This window comes from Palaemon carinicauda, chromosome 13 (genome assembly GCF_036898095.1).
Source record: "Palaemon carinicauda isolate YSFRI2023 chromosome 13, ASM3689809v2, whole genome shotgun sequence".
NCBI classification, from domain to species: domain Eukaryota; kingdom Metazoa; phylum Arthropoda; class Malacostraca; order Decapoda; family Palaemonidae; genus Palaemon; species Palaemon carinicauda.
In genome coordinates this window covers 30,835,419-30,860,322 of record NC_090737.1, presented here as the reverse complement: position 1 = coordinate 30,860,322, position 24,904 = coordinate 30,835,419, and the positions used below count along the sequence as shown (strand labels likewise).

Below are 24,904 nucleotides of genomic sequence, written 5' to 3'. Positions count from 1 at the left end.
GTTTTTCTATCTTTAATTTGGCTACTCAGTCTACCATAAAGTTTCTTTGTTAGTAATTTGAAAGATTCTCTCTCTCTCTCTCTCTCTCTCTCTCTCTCTCTCTCTCTCTCTCTCTCTCTCTCTCTCTCTCCCGTGTGAAATTAATTTATAATTTAAAGCTAAAGTATTAAAAGTTACTTTATAGTTATATGATTTAACGATATCACTTGATTAAGACTAATAGAGATTCTTGGTCTATACTTCGTCTGAAATGACTTAATTTAATTCGCTTCCTATTTTAAGTTTTCTAATTACTGAACTTCGTTTTTAAAACAATGGGTTAGTATCATTGTGCTAAAGAACATGTAATACATTTTTTTTTCTTTTTGTAGACACATTTTGGGGTGTCCGATTGCTTACCACATTAGGCTATAGTAAGATTTTTTTGTGAACTTCAACTCACAGTAATAATTAATTTTATTAGAAATGCCAGATCTTCATAAATACACATCTGAAAGATCAGGTTACGTAGGTGAGGCTAATAGCAATTACTTTAATTACAGCTCACGGTAAGATAATTGCACGAAATTACAAAGTTAAACCAGTTTAACTTAGCAAGCGTTTCTCCTCGTACGTCATTTTCATCCTACCTAATCGAAGATTGCAACGTCAGAAATTATCTTTAAGTCTCTTCAAGTCTTATCACTATAACAAAGGTCACTTCAAGGTGAAATTGGATCTTTTCGGTTTGAGTGCCTATCGAATTTAAATGTTTTTTTTTTATTCCAAAGTAGGTATTTTGATGTGGAAAACCCTAAAATGATAACCATTTTGTGGAGAAATTATTTATTAACACTTAAATTGGCTTATATCAATCAATATCTTACTGAAATGCTGCGATTTCTCTGTGCGCTTTCTTGATTTTCAGGGCACTACTGAACCTAAGAAAACCCACCTAACCTAGCATAGGGGCCCTGTATCCCTACCTAGGCCTACCAGGGGGGGGGGCCTCCGCCCCCCCTGCGACCCCCCCTTAAGGCCACAGTGATTTTCGGGACACTTCCGAACCTAATACAACCACCTAACCTAGGGCTCTGTACCCCTACCTAGGCCTAGCCCCTGCGACCCCCCCCCCCTTACAGCCACTACCTATCACATCCATCAATAAATAATTTCTCCACAAAATGGTTATAATTTTGGGGTTTTCCACATCAAAATACATACATTGGAATAAAAAAAAACATTAAAATTCGATAGGCACTCAAACCGAAAAGACCCGTGAAATTAGGCAGATATTGAAACACTAAATCCTCGAAAATACTGAAAGTAATAATACTAACATATTGAAAAACTGAATACAACTTGATTCTGTCAAGAGCTGCATGACGCAGTTTTCTCTCCGGAGAATAAGGCTTAAATGAATCCCGGAATTATTTGCTTGTGGCATTTCAATGACATTTTCATATTCGCTGCTGAGCATAGGGATGAAAAGGGCTAATCTTAAACAGAATTAGGAAAGCGGATCACAATCTGGTCTTTTAACCTAATCTAAACTCGCCGTTGTATTTTTTTTTTTTACTACAATCAGCAACTAGGCCTAATAGTTTTAAATAAGGGATTTTGACGTAGGAAAATATTTTTGGGTGAGATAGCCATGCTAGGCCTAGTAGGTTTAAATATTCCTTTATAATCGGTCTAATACGAAATGTGTAGCTCCTATTAAATTACAAATTCAATTAAATTTATTATTCCTTGATACTCTGCCTAACGTTAACAACATATGTACGTGTTTTTACTTGCGTAACCAGCAACTTTGCCTAGCAGTTAAGTATTCCTTTATAAACGCCCTATTGCTTACATCATATGAAGCTCCCATTAAATTACAAATTCAATAAAGTTAGATATTCGTTTATAATAGGCTTAATATAAATATGTAGCATCTGTTAATTTACAAATACAATTAAATATTCCTTTATAATCGGCATAATGTTTACAACAATGGACCTGTTTTTTTCCTAGCGTAACCATAAACTTGGCCTAGCAGTTTAAATATTCCTTTATAATCGCCCTATTGCTCACATCATATGGAGCTATTAAATTACAAACAATTAAAAGCTACTCTTACAGGAGTACTTACTTTGATTTCTGCTTCGTTTAGCGTCATCCGGCTACAGGTAGTGAACCACCAACTCGTAACAACCATCCACTAGCACACCTAATCACAAACTAAAGTCTTTTCGACGAAACAGAAGTTTAAGAACATCAGCAAACAAAACATAAACAAACTATGCATTCGAGTTTCAAATTATGGCAACGAAGATGTTACAGTATTATTATTATTATTATTATTATTATTATTATTATTATTATTATTATTATTATTATTATCACCTGCTGAGCCACAACCCTAGTTGGAAAAACAGAATGCTATAAGCCCAGGGGCTCCGATAGGGAAAATAGCCCAGTGAGGAAAGAAAATACGGAAATTTGAAATATTTTACGAAGAGTTACAACATTAAAATAAATCTCTCCTATATAAACTATATAAACTTAAACAAAAACAAAAGATAAATTAGATAGGACAGTGTGCTCGAGCAAGCAAGAGAACTCTAACCCAAGACAGGGGAAGACCATGGCACAGAGGATATGACACTACACAAGACTAGAGAACAGTGGTTTGATTTTGGAGTGTCCTTCTCCTAGAAGAGCTGCTTGCCATAGCTAGAGTCTCTTCTATCCTTAGTAAGAGGAAAGTGCCCACTGAACCATTACAGTGCAGTAACCGCTTGGGTGAAGAAGATAATGTTGTGAGGTGTAAGAGGACATAGGAGAATATTTAAAGAATAGGCCAGACTATTCGGTTTATATGTAGGCAAAAGGAAAATGAACCGTGATCAGAGAGGAGGAGCCAATGTAGTACTGACTGGCCAGTCAAAAGACGCCATAACACTCTACTGGTAGTATCTCAACGGTTGGCTGGTGCCCCGGCCATCCTACTACCTATAACATTCAAACAATATATTTACATAACAATAGGTTTGAATTTTATACACAGTTTTAGTAAATTACGATAGACAGTCTGTGACTAAAATGATAAAAATTCACAAAATTCTGGCAGACACAAAGGTAACTTTATCTCGAAAACTATAAACAATGGGTAAAGGATAACCAATTTTAGTACGTGAACGTTAAACATTACTACGTTAAGATCATTAATGATTTTGGTATTACTCCTTTGATACTGAAGATTTAAAATATTCATCGCTACGAAGTCATAGATGGGAAAATTTTTTTTAATGTTCTAAATGTGAAAATTGATGGTCCGTAAAACTATAATAATACTATTACTCAAAGAAAGAGAATCTAATATTTCAAGAGCGTGATATTTAAAAGTAGCTTGGTTTATGTTAGTTACATAACTAGAGAGAGAGAGAGAGAGAGAGAGAGAGAGAGAGAGAGAGAGAGAGAGAGAGAGAGAGAGAGAGAGAGAGAGAGAGAGCAATTTCAAGGGATATGCTCATTGAGATTGACACGTGCAGTTTTTAAATTTTACCTCTTGTTTTTTTTTTTTTATTTCTGTGTCCTTTGCGCTGGTAAATGTCTCGTTTGTTATTTATATATTTCAAGCACACTTTTCGGTCAGACTCCCAAAAAACAATTCATACCACCCTTGTCCAAATGTCAATTCTAATAGTGGTGACGTCAGGAGCGAATTTGCTTTCATCACCAAAAGTCTTGAATCTCTTTCATCTGACTTTTATATCCATGTCCTACACTGAACACACACACACGTAGGAGAGAGAGAGAGAGAGAGAGAGAGAGAGAGAGAGAGAGAGAGAGAGAGAGAGAGAGAGAGAGAGAGAGAGAGAGAGAGAGAGAGAGCTGGTAATTTTGTTAGTTGAAAATATCTGGAACCTCCTTCCCATGACGTCATTGTTTAATACTTCGGGCGTCAGCGAGTTGGCGATTCTTATCCCTCGCTCTATTATGCTTTTGTAATAGTAAATAAAATGGTTGAATACTAACTTACATGTTATATAATTTGTTCGTCACCATAGTATACTTTCTTATGTCAAATTGTATGATGTTGAAATGCCAATACTTTCGAATCCACAAAGAAGCCTTTTAGTGTCACTGAAGAAGTTTACATTTACATCCCCTTTTCCCTATTTGGTCTGACAAGTTGAACTCGTGTCTGTGAAAATAGGATTGTTGAAGTGGGGAGAATTCACCCTTCCCCAAAGAAACTCTAGGTTCTGAGACTGTGTGGATCTGGAAAATTATATCCAGATTATGAATAAATTTCTTAATCTACATGCCCCTTGTATTTACAGTTGTAGATGGGACTGAGCGTTAATCACGGTAAAATAAATTAAGATTTATCAATAAACATAACTTATGATTAATGATGATAAACATGATGTGATAGACCTCTCTAAGCCTGGATCAGCATCACTCCTCAATATAAGTTTACATGTTGGCACCTCGCACTAATTCATGACTACAGAAAGGCTGAAAGACAGAAAGACACTATTAACCAATTAAAATTAGATAATTTACTAATACGCGACTTTTACTTTCCACCCACTGCACATTTAATACATTTTAAGCAAAATGTTTTCCACCGGTTTCAGTTACTGTCAATGTATTCTTTCTATATATTCGTCGAATTCGAATTTTACTTCCTTGGTGATGGAACGTCCTTGAATCTTTAAGTATCGATCCGTGAGCAAACATTATTCCACGCGAAAAGGTTAAATGTCACTGGAGCAGATGCTTAGGAAGCCAACATAGTGCAGGAACACACACACACACACACACACACACACACACACACACACACACACACACACACACACACACTATCCTCGAGGAATTTACATGTTCCACCAGAATATTTTTTTTCCAATGTTTGCCTTTTCACGTTATGCATTTAAATTTTATAACCTAGATGAGTTTGACAAATTTAAATTTTATAACCTAGATGAGTTTGACAAATTTAAATTTTATAACCTAGATGAGTTTGACAAATTTAAATTTTATAACCTAGATGAGTTTGACAAATTTAAATTTTATAACCTAGATGAGTTTGACAAATTTAAATTTTATAACCTAGATGAGTTTGAGAAACATTGCATTTCAAATCTTCAGGAATTCTATATAATAACTTTATTCTTCAAATCTAAAGAAATTCCATAAAATATTTCCTTTATCCTAAAAATCTAAAACTATCCTCCTCGTTAATTGTGAAACATGTTCGCCTTGCATTTGCATGACAACAGATTGATCCCAGTCTAGAATCTGAATTTCAATTATTTACCAGGGATTACTGCCTGTGGTGGTCACTACAGGTGGTGTTTCTTGGCTGAAGTTCTGGCACTGAATCCAGACTTCTTTTGATTTTTGGCCTCATATTTGCAGCAGAATATTTTTTGACGTAAAATAGTTTGCGTAAATATTTAGATGGATGCCTCCTGATGCACTTTGGCACCCAATTGCCTCCCAATACTTCAAAATTCAATGTAATCAAACTAATATAGCTTAGTAACTTCATGATCCTTACTCAGATGTATTTTGTGTAATTTGGTATTTTTTCAAAACCAATGTAAAGAGTTTTTGCTTGAAAGTTTTGATTATAAGTGCACCTCCTCTCTTTTCGTTTCAGGTTGGAAGTTCAGAAATCCATGCGCATCGATCAGTGCTTGCTTGCGCATCACCTTACTTCTTTGAGCTATTCACAGCGGAAGATGACCGGAAAACTGCTAGGGAAGGAAGGGTATGTGTAGCTTTCTCATTGAAAGTCATCTTAATGGTATATTTATCTGAAAGTTTTTCCCCATTTCTAAGGTAATCTTATTATTGTAAAAAAAATGGTTTTATGGGATTACATGATCATTTTTATTGTAGAAGTACAAAAACGTATTATTAAAAATTGGAATTGGTCATTCTATTTTCAGTTGTTGTACAAGCTGAATGGTGGTTTTGAACGGGACTCTGTTGAATGTCTCGTTCACTACGCATACACGGGATGTCTTGATGTGCCAGATCATTTGGTGAAATCCGTTTTTATAGCTGCTAACAGATTGAAGGTAAATATTCTATACTAAAACTGTTTTGTCCTTAAATCTTTATAATGTTGATTCATGTAAAAATATTCCTAAAATCTTGAATATTTCCAAAACTATCTTTTAAATTTAATGTTTTGGCTGGTCATCTGTCCTTAACTTTACAGAGCCTCAATAATGCACTGTATTAATCTATATTTGCTTTGGAATTAATATTTATATTTGTTTTGATCTCGGCCACTGAAAATTCACTATTATGTAAGACTAATTGAAAATTTTAATTGTTTAATTTGCAGATGGAAACTGTCTCTATCTCCTGTGGCGAGTACCTGGTAGCCCATATGACACCCGAGACTTGTTTAGGCATTAGGGCCATCAAAGGCATTGCCTCAAATGCTAAGCTAGCAGAACGCATTGATGAATTCATCCAACGTCAGGTAAGTGCTCTCTTTTGCGACGGTTTGATCCAGCTATGAATCTTTCATAGCAGAACTGATAAATAGGAAATTTGGCATATGAAGCGATTGTAAGTCAGTATTGTATTTCTCATGAATAAAACCAATGGCGTAGAGTCCCTTGCATAAGACAGAGATGCGTCCCAGGCGTGGGTTTTTGAGTTGAAAAGTTCTTTGGTCTTAAAATTTCATAAGTTATCCAGCTACTGTAGTTACCCTTTACACCCCCTACATAAAAGTATTTAAAGAAGTTTGTAGATTTTAATGTTTTTCACTTATTTCAGAATGTTTTTTAAATTATTGCATACTTTTTCTTATCTAGGAGTCTTATTTACAGTACTGTACTGTACTGTACTTTGGATGATTTGCAAGATTTTTAATTTCAATTTATAATTACTGCAGTAGCAGTTATGTCTTGTGAAGAAGATTTCCTCTTAATTTTTTTTTTCATCTATTTTCTCTTATCCAGAGTGACTTGGTACTGGTTACCAGAGATGCCTTGGGTGTACCAAAGCTGCAGGTATCTGTCATCCACATGACCCAGGACGAGGCTAGCATTACAGGGCGGGCTCTTTGCAACCTTGTTCTTGAGTGGCTCAAGAAACAGGTTATTGAGGAGGACTTTCAGCTGGAATTATTGAAAGAGAAGGTAACACTAAAAGGATGTTTTATTAAAAGATTTTGTTTTTTTGTTTTTTTTAATTTGCATATGTTGCTGGATGAATTGTTGAGAATGATTTTGGAGAATATCTCTTTAGTACAGCATCTAGCCAGTAATACTATAGCATCATGTTAGCCTTTTATTAGAAGGGAAACATATCACTGCTTTCGTAATCATTGAGAATACCTCTGTTCAAGTGAGCAGTAAATTATGTACTTGGTTGTTTGCTGATAGCTGTGGGTTGCAGATAGGGAGGAGAGAGGATAAGATAGCGAGAAGTAAAAACTGATGTGTTAGTCATAACACTTATAGACAGTACCATCAAAAGTAGAGGGCCACAACAAGGTAACCTTTTTTACATGTGGATGAAACCCTTCAAAAGATTTTCTTTCACCTTTATATGTATTTATTTAACAACAGAAGCACATGCTGTACCTGAACATGGACAACTCACTCCATGATTGCACAGATATTCAGTCTGGTGACCTCAACGATTCCGATATGGTTCAAGACTACAAAAAGATGTCTAGAAAACTCTCTCAAACAAACATTAAAGTAAGTTGCATGTTCATGTAGTAGCGATATGAATATAACATTTATTTGGTGAATATATTTTCTGTGTCAAATATATGAACAACTATTACAATTAAAAAGCAAACATTTATGTACAGTTTGTATGAAATATAGTATTCAACTGTTCCTCTAAATATCGAGAGAGAAACTTATAAAAATGCCTTTGGTTTTGCACAGGTACGTAGGAAGTCTACCACACCACAGCCAGTGAAACCTCGATTGATGTTATATTCTCGAAGCATATCTGACAAAGATGATGCAGAGCAAGATACAGAATGGAAACTTATTGCATATTCTCAAGTATCAGGTAAGAAATCATTGAAATATTCTTATTTAATTAACATTTTCCACAAGTAAAAAAAACTTATAACTGTTAGAAGAATTATTGTAGAATCTTAATCCTTGAAAGATTAATTTTTTTTCGGTTATGTAATGAGCTACTTATTAGGATATGCATTAAATACACACAATAAGCAGCCCTGAAATTCGGTGAAAGTAAAAAAGAAAACTTATGATATAGATAATAATTTTTGGTTACAAATAGCTAGAACTTTTTAGTTCACAAGTTATAAATATAAATAAGACATTAAGCAGATGTTAGTTCATTCACAACGATTATTTCACTATTGGTCCAGTTATTAATATAATGCTAACATTTCTCGTACCAGATGGTGCTTGGGTGGCTGTTGTTACGCTGAGAGGTTCTGTGGCTGTTTTGTCTGTGCAGCAGAAAATGGGAAACGCATCACCAACATCTACTCCATTGTCTTCTCGCCCAGCTTCGGTTGAGAAAGTGGATTTCTACACTGTCATCCCTCATATGGCCTCCCCTAAATGTGCCACTGGAACTGGGAATCTCAACGGACGGTTGTTGGTTTGTGGGGGTTACGACAGAGGTGAATGCTTACGAACCGTAGAGACTTACTCCCCGGAAACAAATATTTGGACAGCGATGCCTGCGATGCGTCAGGGTCGTGGCCGTTTTGATTTGACTGTCCTTGAGGGCAAGGCATATGCTGTTGGTGGCTGTGATGGATCAAAGGAACTTAGTAATGTAGAAGTCCTTGAGGAAAGTTCCACCAAGTGGGCTAGTGTCGCTCCTCTTCCGCTGGCTCGTTCTAACACTGGTGAGACTATTGCATGTTTTAAGTTCATTTCTACTGATGTTTCTTCTGCTGTTTTGCAGGAAAACCTGAAAAGGATGCAGGAATCCTAAGGAGATTGCACTAAAGTGCAAAACAGGTCTTGTCTGTACAAAAGGAGTAGTGCTAAAAAGGCAAGTGGCTGTATCCTTGCTGAATCAGTATTAGTACAACAGTAACCTTGTGAGGCTCAGATGCTTTCCTTTCTCATCTAGGCAACCTGGATTGAATGACAGTTTGGCATTAATAGTCCTCTTCCTCTTTCTTTCCAACAGGACAGTCAAGTATCATGGAGTCTCAACTTGCTAAATATGGGCAGGAAACGGGCACAGAATCATTTTTTGTCCTGGCTATGATCATCTGTCATTTGAACAAACTACAGGCAGATTTATTGGCCAATTTTGCAGATGTTCATGTGCCCATTTCTTGACCTATCTCGAAGCAAGTTTAAGGTAGCACTGTTAGTGGGGGACGCAGATCTACACAACACTTGGAGAGTAACCTTTTGGCTCTTTATAATATGATACAGGTAAGTAATCATGATGAGGTGTTGTTTTGCTCACCAAGCACTCATAAAGGGACGTCATTGCATAATCTTGCTAATGCTCTCATATTTCATGATATTCCAATATGTTTTCCAGATAGGAGACATAATTTGTGACGCGCTCACAACTGGATGCCTGGAAGCGAAGCCAGAGGAGTTGGTCTCTTATTTTTCCGTAGTTCCAGTTTTGGGTTAATGCTTGTTGGAATATCCCAGGATTTATTTTCCCATCTCAAACACCAACTCGAGTTAAAGTGTCCAGATTTAAATGGCAGGAGCCCAATTCAGTTTTGGATTTTGTATGTACAGTGGCTTTTCATGTGTACTTTTCTATAGGTGCAGTGTAAGAGTTGGCTTTTGAAGGTGATATGTTTTTACCTGTGATTTCCCCCTTTCTATGGAGTAGGACCCTTTCTCACTTGTCAAATATTAACGCTGCTTTCAGGAATTTCAGTGACATAAGATAAATTCAATGAAGAAACTTTGTTTCAGGGAAAAATCTTTTTTATTGCATTGTTCATTTCTAATGGTATTTTCTTTTCATTAGTTTACACCTTACAGACAGGATTCTGGTAACTGTGTGGATGGGTCCTATTCAAATAAAAGTAGAAATTAGTTTCCGAATACAGTACGGCAATGTCGTTTCAAAGATTCTTAATTTCCTTTTCATGAAAGCACTGATGTATGGTGAATATTCAAAGCATGGGATCAATAGTTTTATCTTTTTGTATATTGCAATAACATCTACATAAATCTTATAATTAACCTTAATACAGCAATATATTTGGAATTAGGATGTGCAATATAGAACAAGATTTAAATCAATATACATAACTGAAATTTAATGAAAAAAAGTAATTTAGTTATGAATGGTAAAGTACTTGACCATGCCAAGAAAATTTATTTATTTTTTCATTTAATTCTCTCTAGATATGATTTGCACTTGCCATATCTGTTAAATATCTCAATTTGGTTATCATGATTTCAAACCAGTAATTTTGACCATTTTTTTTTTCTATAGCGATGAAGTTGTTTTGCATTTAATAAAATGGAAACTACCAGATTGTAATTTCAGAATACAGTAGCTAACTTTTTACTATTGATAATTCCTAAATGTTAATAATTTTTTCTTTTCTAAATAGTAATTTATTATAATTTAACTTTCTTTTTTTTTCTTTTGTTTAGTTATTTGTGCTGTTCCCATGCTTTTAATATCAAAATTTTACATGTTAAAGTTTACTGTATTCGGAATCTTCTTTCATGCCATGAGTGACTTTGGTTAAAACGGATGGACAATCTCTCCGTGGATTGTTTTCATTTAGCAAGTTGCTAATGTATTTGTCATTTTATTTATTTTAGGAGTTTGCAGTGTTGACGGAAAGGTATTCTGCATCGGTGGTTGGAATGGTCAATATGGCATCAAACAGTGTGATGTCTATGACCCAAATCTCAATCAGTGGACTACTATTGCTCCTTTGCATGTTGGTAAGTCTCTTAAATTTGCAACCCACAATGTGTTACATTCCATATCTTTAATGAACAAGATTTATTTTTATTTCATATTTGCATTATTTTTACTTTCAATTCCCCTTTTCAGGTCGCTATCAGGCAGGAGTAGCTTCACTAGCTGGTAAAGTTTATGCGATTGGAGGTTGTGATTCTTGGAACTGTCTCAATTCGGTGGAAGTTTACGACCCAGAAACAGATATGTGGAGATTCGTTGCTCCTATGTCGACACCAAGAAGAGGCTGTGGAGCTGAAGTGTTTAAAGGTATGGAAGCTTGTTTTATTTTGTTACAGTTACCTATCTATCTAGGTGCCATGTATTTTGACATGAGCTGTCAATTTCCTCCACCTCGTCCTGTCTGTAGCTCTGTATAAATTGTCCAGCTGTTACATTCTCATTTAAATCCTCCAGTAAGCTGTCCAGAAAAATTTTTCCTATGCTGGCCTCTTGCTCTTCTCACCTCTTTTCTGTAAGGTGGAAAGGTTTGATCTTTTCTCTTCCCTGTCCAAGAAATTCCATCTATCGCCTCCTTATTACTTTCAGAAATGATCTCTCTTGATTCAATACTTCATTTGTTACACTATGAAATTTATATACAGAACAAGGATTTGAAGTTTTCCCTTGCAATAAGTGGATAGGCTAAATTCTTCGTTGAATTGAGGATTACGGGATGTTTTCAACAGGTAAACTGTATGTAGTTGGAGGATCTGATGGTACCCAGAGTCTGTGCTCTACTGAAATTTATGATCCAGAGACAAATGCTTGGATGCCTGGTCCACCTATGACTACCTGCAGAGCTAATGTTGGAGTTGCTGTTGTCAAAAACAAATTGTATGCTGCAGGTGGCTTCTCAGGTAAGCAACAGATAAGACTTTCATTATTTTTTATCCAATATCCTTTTAATTATAAAGAATGTTTTGTGGTAATTTTCAAATGATGGTGATTATGAATTGAGGCTCTTTGCGTCAATAGGCGTAGATGATGATGATGATGATGACGATGACGATTTATTATAAATAAATGGTATTGTTGCTGATGGGACAAAGTACTGTACAGAACTTGTACTGTGCATACTGCTTGCTGCTGCGTGAGCCAGTGTAAAATAGTAGTGTACCTTCATATCTTTAGAAATGTGCATAGGTATAAATAAAGATTTATTGTTGAAAAACTACAATCATATCACTTACAGTTGCTGAATGCAATTTGATAGCTATTTGTAACCTAAGACTTTAAATGCTTTTGCTCATTTTAGATCATTTAATAAGGGAACCATTTCACTATATTATAAGATGTGACATTTAGTAATATTTGATATATATTACAAAAGTTTGTTACCCATCAACAAGGAAATTGCAGATTACTGTAACAAAAGCTCTTAATGATGATCGTTTAATTCTTTTAGCATGTGTTAAAAGATATACAGTATATGATGATTTTAAAAGTGATAAATTCAGATAGTTTTTAATCTTTATTGGTTACTTTAAAGTGTCAGTTACATAAATTAAGTAAAGTTTGATATATCCTCCTCATAATCATCATAATCTCCCATGCCTATTGACGCAAAGGGGCTCTGTTAGATTTCGCCTGGGTCTTCCATCTCTTCTAGTGCCTTTTGGAGCCCAGTTAAGATAATAAAGACCACAACCCAATGGTGGTAGAGCAGATTGTAATGTTTTAAACATACATTGCAACCAACTCACTTCAGACACCAAAGGAGTACAAAACCACCACCTTGTTCCATATAGGAGTGGTCTTAATTGAGCTGGTTATATCAGCCTATGTGGGTTTTGTAAATAAGGTAGAGAACCATGGTGCAGATAAAGAAGTAGCCTAATTGATAACGTAGTAGCTCGTTGGTTTACCTCAACTCGAGCCAATCTGAAATTCTGGCTGATACAGAGGAATTGGTTTTGGGTGATACTATTCTGCATTCTCTCTTGTGGGGACAAATTTTTTTTTATTAAATATTGAGGAGCACGTGGTCCGTTGCAGGATTAGAATTAAAATTCTTAGAATAAACACAAAGAACTTAATAAATTTACAGTATCTACTCTAGTTTTAAGTATATTTAGTGGACAAATTTCACAATGTTTTGAAGGAGACATGTTAACTGTTACTTGCTTTTTGTACCGTACTAATGTTTCGTGCAATTTTTTTTCCAATGATTCTTACTGTAAAGTTTAATACTGTAATTTTTCTGGCTCTTGCCGTTAAAAATTATTAATTTCACTTATGGTATAGCTAATTGAATGAATTTTAATATATGTAGGGATATTTCTAGATATATTTCAGAATTTGCATGGAAAATATCTATACATTTTCATGTGGAAAGGTCATTTTTTTTATACTTTGCAATTGAAGTTTTAATTTACGCTTTTTAGATTTTATAACGGGGAAATAGGACAAAGGTAACTTCTGTTGCTACCAATTTTGAGAATTCATTTTATATTTTTCAGGTAAAAACTTCTTGAATAGTGCAGAATACTTGGATCCCAACACAGATGAATGGACCAATTTCACCCCTAAACCTGAACTTCTGAAGTCTATCCAAAGTAAAGAAGAAAGTATCGAGGAGAACGAGGTTAACACAAGTAATGGGTTAAATCACTGTGACTCTGAAGATGTGTTTGAGAAAGACGCCATTACCACCCACCTGAAAATGGAGAATGGATGCAATGGAATTGCAAATGGCATTCACACAATAGCTGCTAATGGTCAGAGTTTGTAAAATGTCTTGCCCACATTTTTTGGGGACAGGCACAGGTTTTTTTTTTCCTCTGGTGTTTCCTGAAAAATGGTTGCAAATTTTTTTTTGGCAAAAAATGCAATCAAAGATACTATTTTCTGATTTGTGTAAGGTCTCTTGGCAAAAGAATTATATCTTGCTTTTCGACCATACTGGAAAGCTGCCCTTCCCAGATACATGTGCCTTCTTGTACCTCTTAATCTGAGGCTGACACCCACCCCCCATTTCTTAACAGACCATAAGCTATAGGCTATCTGTTAGCAAAGAAAAATATTTAAATCTTCAAATTTGTTCATCTCGGAGAATGTTATGGGCTAACTCGTAATTTCTGGTAATTTTCTTGACTGTGGTAATGGAGATTCCATTAGACCTATATTTTATATCGCACTAGATTTATTTTTTAATTGTTTTAACTTTCATGGCTGTGGAAAACCTTTGTTAAACAATGTATGGATTGTCTAGAACTTCTGAGATCTTATCTTGTGCCTCTTTTATTATATAGTTAAGATCATTTGGGAGAGAAAATTTAAGACTGACGTTTATGGTATTGTTTCCAAAGTGGTTCATGGGATCAATTAGACACTTAAGCTCTTTGCATATGATCTTTTTTTTAGTTAGCTTTTAATGGCAACTAACTGTACCCAAAATTTAAAGTGCCAAACTGGATTTATGGGTCAATCTTGCATCACTGTCACAATATTTTCAAAGTAGATATTATACTATGAGTAAGTTATACTACTGAGTACTGTACATAGAAATATAAAGAGTTCCAGCAAGTGCTTTAGAGTTTCAATTTTCAAGAGGGATAGTATGTACAGTAGAATAAATACCATTGAAATGAGAAGTGTGGAAAAGCTGTTGCAAGTTTGCTCAACTAATGTAACTACAAAGGACCACAAGATCTGTCTGACAATATGTGATATGTCATAGTTACTACTTGACCTTGTATAGAGTTTATTGCTGCAGTCGGTCAATAACTTTGCTTATTAAAGAGAAACCTAAGAATATCTGAAATTTTGTAAGAGAATGGCTTCAGAGTTATTATCTCTTGACTGAAAGACATATCACAGATTCCTTAATTTTCAACATACCAACGTAAGCCTGTCAATTCCCTTCTCCGTCCAACTATTCCTGCTGTGCTTTTTATAACTTTTTTCTCCATGCAAGTTGCTCATAGATAACTTTTTGTGCACTTCTCACTGTATTTACTTGTGTATAAGAAAAAAGTGTAGCTTTTCTGTATGTCACTGAGGTGTACATACTTACATATAGTATAAAGTACTCTATATGGGACAGTGTTTACTCATATGTGTATGTGCAAATTGGTGTTAATGCATATTTGTAAAATAATACACAAGGAAGCTCCTTTCACATTAAAGGCAGGATTTAATAATAAAAAAAAAGGTCAAAATACAAAACTCATCATACCCAGCGTATAGTCGTAAACTGCAAAGAGAACTTTTTAGTGTTAATTTTATTAAGTAAACAGACTAATTAATGATTGATATCAATGCAAAGGGTAGTGTTTGTTAAGCAAAAGTTTTAATCTTAGTCTGTAGAATTACATGGGAAACTTTAATTTATTAATAGCAATAATTTGTTCTGTCTCTTTATCAAATATGTCAACTGGTTTTTATGCAGTTGTCATTTTTTTTTAATGGCATGACTTTTTCCCACAGCAATGGAAGATGAAGTGGATCTTTTCTAGCCTCAATATTATCAGCCTTTCATTTGGTGCGAATATTTGTCATAGGTTTCTGTCTCTGAAACAGAATCACATGTAGCATCATTGTTGAAGTTTGTCTTATAGGGAAAGTCTTTTAAATTGTTTAAGTAAGGAGATGTACAAGTTTTATTATCCATTGATATATGTCTAAACTTAAGAGACTCCTAATGGGTTAACTGTGGGTAAATCAAATAATCTTGTGACCTTTCAACAGTTATAAGCCTTATAATACATTTTTTTAATGGCTGGAGTATATAGGCAAATGCTTGTCAAACTATCCAATATACTGTACAATCAATTGCTGTTAATTATTCAGTTAATTTTCTTAATTATTGGATCTGCTAAATAAAAACCCAGTTTGTCATAGTTGTAAAACTGGTTTATATACTGTATGGGAGCCTACATGAATAGCTATATTTTCAATTAAATACTGTAGTATTAACTGAGGTACAGTAGTTATGCTCAGCTTAGATGCTCTGGTAATTATTGTATAGGTAAACTTTGTATGTAAAAGAAAATGCCAACTAACCTAATGCTATTACATAAGGTTGCACCCAAGAAGTCACCAATGTTGCAGAATATAACGTGTGATATATAATGTATACTTACAAGTAAGAGCCTCACAAGTTTCGTATAAAGCTTTGTTCTTACTATTAGCTTACAATGTCAGAAAGAGAGAGATTACCAAAGTGTAAATAGTTTATATAGAGGTTTTTAATGGCTACGACATTTAAGTGAAAGAGACTTTTAAGCATCGTAGGGTCAAAGCCTTTTAATTTGCTAAGCACTGTTTTGAGTGCAAAGTTATATCATGGAAGATATAGAATTTTTCCAATAATGTCAAGACACAATTACCTAGCGCTTGCCGGTTGGGTAGCACTTCAGAATAAGCATCGCATTTTAACGGTGGCTTTCTTCATCATATACCTCACTTTTTTAATATTGACGGGAAATAAAGTATAAAATATACCATATGACACTTGAGGCTTAACAGTAAAACAAATGAAAAAGATTAGCAAAAGCTGTGATAGGACAAACTATGAATTAATTTGATGAAAATTATTCTATGTTTAATCCATGAAATGAGGTACGTATTACCTCCAAGTATTAACTATTTGCCCAACCATTTTTTTTTTTGCCGCTTGACTTCCAAACCATATCTGCATAATTCACATCCTAATGCAACAAAATTGCTTTTGTTTAGGCTATTATTGAAGTGCTACAAACTGTTATCTGGTGAAGTTGAAAGTTGTAACACAGGCAGACTACTATATTGTACCTTCTTGTATTATGTAAATTTCAAAGCAAAATTTGTTGCAAGATTAGCTTTTAATTGCTATGAAATTCTGTATTTGACATTCTAATATGCATCAGGAGGTGTATTATGAATTTTTCCTGAAGATCAAGTGGGTTTTTGTATTTTGCATTTGAACTGAACAAGTTACACTTGAAATCAGCATTTACACAAATATACCAATAAATATTTTAAAAAGTTGGGTGAATAACTTTAATTTTTTTTTTTATGGTAAGTGAAGACAAATCGTTGAAATTTGGGAATGCTGGTCACCCAAAAAGATTATTTTTTCTATTAAAACAGCAATATAATCTGTACTGGTTATATTGCTCTATTCTCTCTAACCTAAATGGATGTTTGGTATATCAACCAGTTGTAAATTTGTCTGAATAATACCAGCACACAATAACTTTGTTTTTCTTCCCTTATTACAATTGACCTTTTTAATTATGCTAAATGATTTTGATTTTAAAATCACATGGCCTGGCACTGGGATGGCAAGGTATGCCACCTAGTTTTACTGTTCTAGGCTGGACAGCAAGATGGAAGAAAATGGGAAGCTAAGTAGAAAGCAAAAATGCAGTTGTAGTTAAGGCTTAAAGATCTTGCTAAAGGATAATTGTATTTATAGCACAAATTACATAATTATTGTAAATGGCTATAGAAACTTAAGTCTCTTGCACAACCTACAGCTGATATTTAAACATTTTAAGAAGTACTGTCAAGCAAGTGAACTCTAGGAAACCTATTGGAAGAGCATAAAGAGTTAGACGCTTATGACTGTAACATAGTGCAGTGATAAATCACAAGCTCAAACTTAATACAAATTAAACACCGAATGGCTCTGCTGAGCACCCTAAGCCATAGAAAGGCTATCCATCTATTCTCAACAATATAGTTTTCAACTTAAAATATGGCAGGAAAAGTGTTCACTTTCTGGTTTGTTCAAATATAAATTGCAAGAGGTACTGAAATAAAGCTAAGAGCTTCTGGAATGAACCTGTTTAGAAAAAAAAAAAATCCATCAAACAACCGATTACTCAATTGCACATTACCAAGAAATAACCGGAGATGATACAAAAACTATAGGTAATAGTTTACAACACAACGCTCTCCATTTACTCCAAAATAATGCAATCCTACAGTTCTCATCTTCTTGCACAGTAATTAGGTGGTTATTTAAATTCTGGGAAAGCAATAATTAGCCAGATATGTTGAAGGGGGAAGGGGTTATAAAAAGAAAATAACTGTTTCCTCACTAAACGACTCAGAACTGACATGTCAACAAAGTCAACCAAACAGAATTCATGATGCCAGCGTACATTTGATATACTGTATACTGTATTCAAAATATGCTTAGTTAAAAATGGATTAATTGCTCAAAAGTGTCCATAAAATATGCAATTTACAAATAGCGACACTTTTGAGTAATCACTCAATTTTGGATTAAGTATATTTTGAATATACAGTATAGCAAATGTACGCTGGCATCACGAACTTCTGTTTATGTACGCTGGCATCACGAATCCTGTTTCGTTGACTTTGTTGACATGTCAGTTCCAAGTCGTTTGGTAAGGAAACCGAGCTATTTCTTTTTATAACCCCTTCCCCTTTCCTCAACATATCTTGCTAATTATTGCTTTCCCAGAATTTAAATAACCATCTAATTACTGTGCAAGAAGATGAAAACTGCAGGATTGCATTATTTTGGAGTAAATGAGAGCGTGATTGAGTTGAGTCCCTGGTTAGGCTGGAGGAATGTAGAGAGTAGAGGTCCCCTTTTTTGTTTTGTTTCATTTGTTGATGTCGGCTACCCCCCAAAATTGGGGGAAGTGCCTTTGGTATATGTATGTATGTATGTATCCAGATTCTAACTCCCGGAGCGAATATCCCTTAAAGATTTTTTAAAAAGGGACATCGCATAATATCAGAGGACGTATTCTTGACACGTCGCATAGCTATCTACACCCCTAATAGCATTTTCGCTTCGAGGGGAAAGTGGCAAGAATATAGGAGAGCCGTTATTAAGGCAACGCTCTTACTGTACTGTAAACAGGCGCCACCCCGCCACCGCGTGGCACCATCTAGCCATTCTTTGTAGCTTTGAAGGTGTTACAGATACAGTACATTAGGGAGGGATTCATTATCCTTTTGACAAAAAGAGGGCGGGTCCATCAGGACGACATAGCTACCTCACCCAAAAATAGATTTTCAGTTTTTTGGGCTCAGGCCATGTCGTCCTGATGGAAGTTTACCAGAGCATTAATGTATCTGTGGATTTTCAATAGTGCCGTTCATCTCGAGATAAATTTTCCTTTGGTCTTCTGGACCTAGAGACACTTGATGTTACCGTTATACATCATTCAACTGATCATGGCATATGTCAGTGCTTCCTGCCCCCTACAGGGAAGAGCCTGGGTAGACTTTAGGAAAAAAACCCGAGGATTGTGAGTTCAAGGAATAGACTAGCAAACAGTTTGTATGTTAGTGTCGTCATATACATAAAGCATAGTTTGTACTTAGATGGTATTGATCTGAGTAGGTTACTGAAACCTCCCGAGTCTGGTTGTTAATAGAGACAGACAAGTTTATATACATGTAGGAAACCTTAATTCAGTAAGATAAACAGTTTAGTACAATCAGTCCTTACCTGGTTGCTTGGAACAGTAATAACCTTAGTTCCCAATGTTTTTCTAAATATCAATAGGATCAAAAGACGCTCTGACTTTTATTCATAGTTTAGAATATTTGGGGCGAAATGAGACGCAAAGATTCCTACTATTGTTTATTACAAATAGAAAATAGAAATCATGGTTGTAACAATCAATTACATTTTATGCTGAATGAATCTGCATAAAAGCATAATTAGAAATAACAGAAATACAATAAGCTTCACCTGAAAAGGGAACACAAGCCACTCTATGGGAAATATGTAAAAATTTCACTATGTATTCTGTTGTTACAAAGAACACTATGCATATAAGTATGCATGGCACATGTGTTAGACTATTATGCTTAATGTCACCTGTGTAGTTAGAACAGTCTATAGTGTCGTCACTAGACACATCACTCAACATGATATACCTTAAGAGTCTATCATGTACACCCTTCACTAAAAGTCCCAAATAGTGCACTGTTCTTTGCCGAAGTCAGGCGGCAGGTTTTAGAACACTACCTGCTGCCACCACAATTGCTCCAGTAATTGCTTCGCGTAGTGTTTGAAGAAGACTCTGGATGACTTCCATCCAGTATAAGCGCGAAGGCTTTCAAACGACATACAGGAGTCTGAAAGAAATTTAGAGACGAGGCAACTTTCCTCGGATCATGACCAGCGGGTGTACTGTCTGGATCCGCTCTGCGAATAAAATAGGTGATTTTTGCCCTTATCTGTTTCAAGGATAACAATGAACCTGATGTTTCTCCCCTGAAAAGCTGACCACCCTTAAAGTCTGAAGTTCTACGAAGAAAGACCTTTAGGCATTCCACTGGACAGAGGGATACTTCTTCCTTCAGAGGGCATATTCTTCAGGGACCCCATCTGTTAGTGGGCAACTCGTTCTTGGCGAGAAATGTTGGGTCTGGAAAGAGGTTCAGTTCTCCGCAGTTTGTGAACTGAATGTGGCCATCATCCCTCGAGAGGGCCACTATTTCACTGACTCTGGCTCCCGAGGCTAGTGCAAATAAGAATATCACCTTTTGAGTCAAGTCCTTTAAAGAACAATCTTCATTGTTCAGAGTTGATGCTAAGTGAAGAACCTTGTCTAGAGACCATGAAATGGGCTTTAGAGGGGCTGCGGGCCGAAGTTTAGCGCAGGCTTTTGGAGTCTTGTTGAAGATTTCGTTAGAGAAGTTTACCTGGCAGGCGTAAAGCACTGGTCTGGTTAGGGCAGATTTGCACGTAGTCATCGTATTGGCTGCTAGACCTTGTTCATGGAGATGGATGAAGAAAGACAAACAAAAATCCGTAGCAATCTCCTTAGGTTTCTTTGCCTTGACAAAGGCGACCCATTTTTTTCCAGGAAGACTCATATTGTCTTCTTGTTGACTTTGACTTTTATTCTTCTAAGAAGTCAATACTGTCCCTTGAAATCCCAAACCTTTTCTTAACTGTTAAGGTGAGAAAATCATGAGATGAAGGTTCCGGGACTTCTGTGATGAAGCTGAGACAGTCAATTTCTGCACTTGCTGAGTCAGAACTGGATCCGGCAATAGGATCAGCTTCAGATATAGTTCCGTTACTAGGGGGAACCAAACGCTGTTGGGCTACTTGTGGGCCACTATCGCTGCTGTCCCGTGAAAGGATCTCAGTTTGTCGAGGACTTTCAGCAGAAGGTTGGTTGGAGGGAACAAGTAGATCTTGGACCATCTGTTCCAATCTATAGACATCGCATCCGTCGCTTCCGCTAGAGGATCTTCGTACGGGGCTACATACCGGGGTAGCTTCTTGTTGTCGCTCGTTGCGAAGAGGTCTATCTGCAGTCCTGGGACTTTGCGTAAGATGAAGGAGAATGATCTTGCGTCTAGGGACCATTCTGACTCTACTCGGTTGAACTTGGAAAGAGCGTCCGCCGTCACATTGCGGAATCCTTAAAGGTGGACTGCTGACAAGCCCCATCTCTTCTTCTCCGCTAGTCGGAGGATGGCCAGTATTACTTGATTTAATTGAGGCGATCTCGAGCCCTGTCGATTTAGGCATCTCATTACAACCTCGCTGTCTAGAACCAGTCGGATGTGGATCGAACAGCGAAGTTTCAGTTTCATCAGTGAGAAAAACTGCCATGGCTTCCAGAAAGTTGATGTGGAAGGTTTTGAAGAGGGAAGACCAGGTTCCTTGGACTTTCCGATGATGAGAGTGGCCTCCCCACCCTTCCTTTGGGGCATCCGTGTGAATGGTGGCTGACGGTGGAGGTGGTTGCCAAGGTACCTTCTTCTTTAGGTTCTTGACCTCCGACCATGGCTTGAGTAGGGAAAGCAGATGATTTGGTATAGGTCTCTTTAGATCTCTTCGAGCGTTTGATGCGTATTTTCTCCAAACTCCTGATGCATCTTTTAATTGTGCTCTCAACATTGGGTCTGTCACTGAGGCAAACTGGAGGGACCCCAACACACTCTCCTGCTACCTTCTTGATATCCAGGCAGATTGAAGGAGTCTCTTGACAGATCCCGCTATTTCTTTCCTCTTCTTAGATGGCATGGAAAGGCAGTGTGACTGTAAGTCCCAGTGGACACCCAGCCACTGGAACGTCTGAGCTGGAGAAAGACGAGACTTTTCCAAGTTGATCTTTAATCCTAGGTGTTCTAGGAACTGGATCACTTCCTTGGAGGCTTGCGTACACTCCTCCTTGGATGCTGCCCACACCAGCCAGTCGTCCAGGTAGGCTACCACCTGAATTCCTTTTAGGCGTAATTGATGAATGACTGCATTCGCAAGCTTGGTGAATAACCTTGGAGCTATGTTTAGACCAAAGGGCATGGCTCTGAAGACGTACTGTCTTTTCTGTAGTTAGAACCCTAGGTATGGGGAAACTTGACGGTTGATTGGGACGTGCCAGTACTCATCCGTCATGTCTATGGAGACTGTATATGCCTGTTTGGGCAAAAGGGTCCTTATGTGTTGAAGCGTCAGCATTCTGAACTGGTAGTTCACAATGAACTTGTTGAGTGGTGATAGGTCCAGAATGACTCTTGAGCTTTTCCGAGTCCTTCTTCGGAATACAAAATAGCCTTCCTTGGAATTTGATGGACTTCGCCCTTCTTATAACTCTCTTGTTTAAGAGTTCCTGAACATATTCTTCCAATATGGGGGTTGAGTGTTGGAAGAATTGAGGGAAGTTTGGTGGAGTTGTGTTCCAACTCCACCCTAGTCCATTCTTGACTAGGCTGTGGGTCCAGGGATCAAAGGTCCAGCGATCCCGAAAGAGGAGAAGTCTCCCTCCTACCGGTAGCATCTCACTTTGAGTGCTGGTTGGAGGATTTACCTCCTTGGCCACATCCACCTCTGTTGCGCCAGCTGGAAGGTGGTGGTTGGGTGTGCTACCGTCTGTTGCACCGTGGCCATGGGAAGCTGTTGTTGTTGCCTGGGACGAGAGGGCACTCTTGGTCCTTTCCTCTTCATTTATGGCTGGGGACCCTCTTCAGCGGAAGACTTTCTCTTGGAGGACAAGCCCCACTTGGAGAGGAGATTCCTATTCTCTGTTGCGGCTTTGTCCCCGACCTCTTTGACCACTTCGCTTGGGAAGAGGTCTTTTCCCCAGATGTTGGAGGCTATCAGCTTCCTTGGTTCGTGCCTCACCGCAGCCGAGGCGAACACGAACTCCCTGCAAGACCATTTAATGAAATTGAACAGGTCTTTGGTGACCGTCGCCAAATGAGCCTTGGTGAAGACCATGTACATGTCTGGGGTTTCTGAAATGCTTGCCATTGTCTCTAGCCCCGTCTGCAGAGACATAGAGGCGGCAAGACGTTCTTTTGTCTCCTGCTCCCTGTGCAGGAGAAAGTCCGACAATTTCGGGAGGTCTTCACCGAACTGTCGCCCGGCAATGTCTGCCTTCAGCTTCCCGACTGTGAAGGTGTTGTGAACATCTTTCCAGTCCGCATCATCCGATGGGAAGGCGAGGGAAAATGGGTCTACCCTCCTCGAGTGAAGGACAAGGATTCCCTGCCTCAACCGCCTTTAAAGCTGCCTTAAACCATTTGTCCATAAAGGGAAAGGCACGAGAGAGATCAGCAATAAAGGAAAGGTGCTTTTTGCTTGGAGCTAGTAAAGGCCCTCTCCTTCAAGGTGTTGGTAAATAAGGCCTGGGCCTTGGGGAGGTCAAGAACGATGACCTCTTTCGGCTCTGTTTCCTCTTTGGACGAAGGTTCCGTCCTCAGGCGGACATAGCAATCCGGATAGGCTACATCATCTACTGGGACAGTGCCCAGTTTCTCGGAGAGGAAGATCTTCCCCCCGGACATCGGCATATGCTCCGCATACCTCCAAGGATTGACATCAGAGAAGGCAGGAAGATCCTTGATGTTTAGCTTCTTCGGGGCTAAACGCGTTGCCACGAGCTGGTGCATCTCCGTCCGAAGAGAAGCCTCCTTCTCAGACGATTTCTTTTGTATGTCCTAAAACATGGACAAAAGGGAGTGCAACGTACTCGTGATCGAGTCTAACTGGGGGTAGAAGAAGAAGTCGAAGGCACCGGCTCGGCCACCGTAGCTGAAGACACCAAAATCGTTTCAGCTTTCTCTGTTTCGCCTTCAGGGGGTACGTCATCCTCCTGTTCCAATTCTTATACCAGGAGATTATGTTCAGTCTCCTCTGAGACAACCAACATGTTGTCCTCTAGTTGGATGCCCTTCAAGGCGTCCGATACAACAGATTCTATCGGAATCTGGACGAGGGGAATCTCAGGTTGAGCATGGGGAACGATTGCATCCGAAGATGCCCTAGGGAACAGACAGTCCCTCATCCTCTCATTAAGAAGGTATGGGCCAGAGGTGTTCTTCTGAAAACCCGACCCATTTTTGCAGCGTCTCTCTTGCTGCATCCCTTGACTCTGTAGACTTTTGATCATCAAAAGCCTCCTTTACCAGTTTGTCACAAACGGTACATACCTGTGGGTCCCAATACTTAAGAGATCCCTTCGTGAATGCGCAGCGAGCATAGGCCCTGCACATGTCATGGCTGCAGAAGTTCCTACTGCGGACCCTGCAAAAGTTGTTCCCGCACTCGGGATGCTCCTGTAAAGAAAGTAAAGCATACTATAAGTATTCGGTGTAATTCTCAGATTTCATCATACATATTTTAAATATTATTTAGCTTAGGATAGGGTAAGCTAGAAAGAGGAAAAGACACCTACTTGTGTCTCCTGTCTAGCCCATTGCTATGACCTCCTTCAATATTGAATACTAAATTCTTAACGAATTTATGGGAAGATAATATCCTTGGATATAAAGTGTCTTCTTAACACTGTCTTTTAGATTCAATATTGGGGGTTTGGTAATGGTTGTTAACCATTAAAAAGCAGAGAGAATCGCTCTCTTAAATGTGATGGTCTCACAATAGGCTGCCCATGAAGCACCTTGTAGGTTGGAAAAATGTTATTTTTATTAGTAAAATAAATTTTTGAATATACTTACCCGATAATCATGTAGCTGTCAACTCCGTTGCCCGACAGAATTCTATGGAGGGATACGCCAGCTATCACAATACTAGAAGGGGGTG

At 37.5% G+C, this 24,904-nt stretch overlaps 1 protein-coding gene across 2 annotated transcripts in view; it reads left to right on the top strand.

Annotated features, from left to right (window-relative positions):
* The window catches only part of LOC137652256 (influenza virus NS1A-binding protein homolog), a 29,288-nt gene extending 13,776 nt beyond the window's left edge, over nucleotides 1-15,512 (top strand). For both annotated transcript variants that reach the window (XM_068385523.1, XM_068385524.1), the window contains exons 3-13: nucleotides 5,645-5,755; nucleotides 5,937-6,068; nucleotides 6,341-6,481; nucleotides 6,969-7,148; nucleotides 7,581-7,715; nucleotides 7,911-8,040; nucleotides 8,402-8,860; nucleotides 10,779-10,904; nucleotides 11,017-11,190; nucleotides 11,610-11,780; nucleotides 13,383-15,512. In XM_068385523.1, the coding sequence (XP_068241624.1) occupies nucleotides 5,645-5,755; nucleotides 5,937-6,068; nucleotides 6,341-6,481; nucleotides 6,969-7,148; nucleotides 7,581-7,715; nucleotides 7,911-8,040; nucleotides 8,402-8,860; nucleotides 10,779-10,904; nucleotides 11,017-11,190; nucleotides 11,610-11,780; nucleotides 13,383-13,654 (2,031 nt within the window). In that variant the 3' untranslated portion in view covers nucleotides 13,655-15,512. The remainder of the gene's footprint in view (nucleotides 1-5,644; nucleotides 5,756-5,936; nucleotides 6,069-6,340; nucleotides 6,482-6,968; nucleotides 7,149-7,580; nucleotides 7,716-7,910; nucleotides 8,041-8,401; nucleotides 8,861-10,778; nucleotides 10,905-11,016; nucleotides 11,191-11,609; nucleotides 11,781-13,382) is intronic.
* The last annotated feature ends 9,392 nt before the right edge of the window (nucleotides 15,513-24,904 follow it).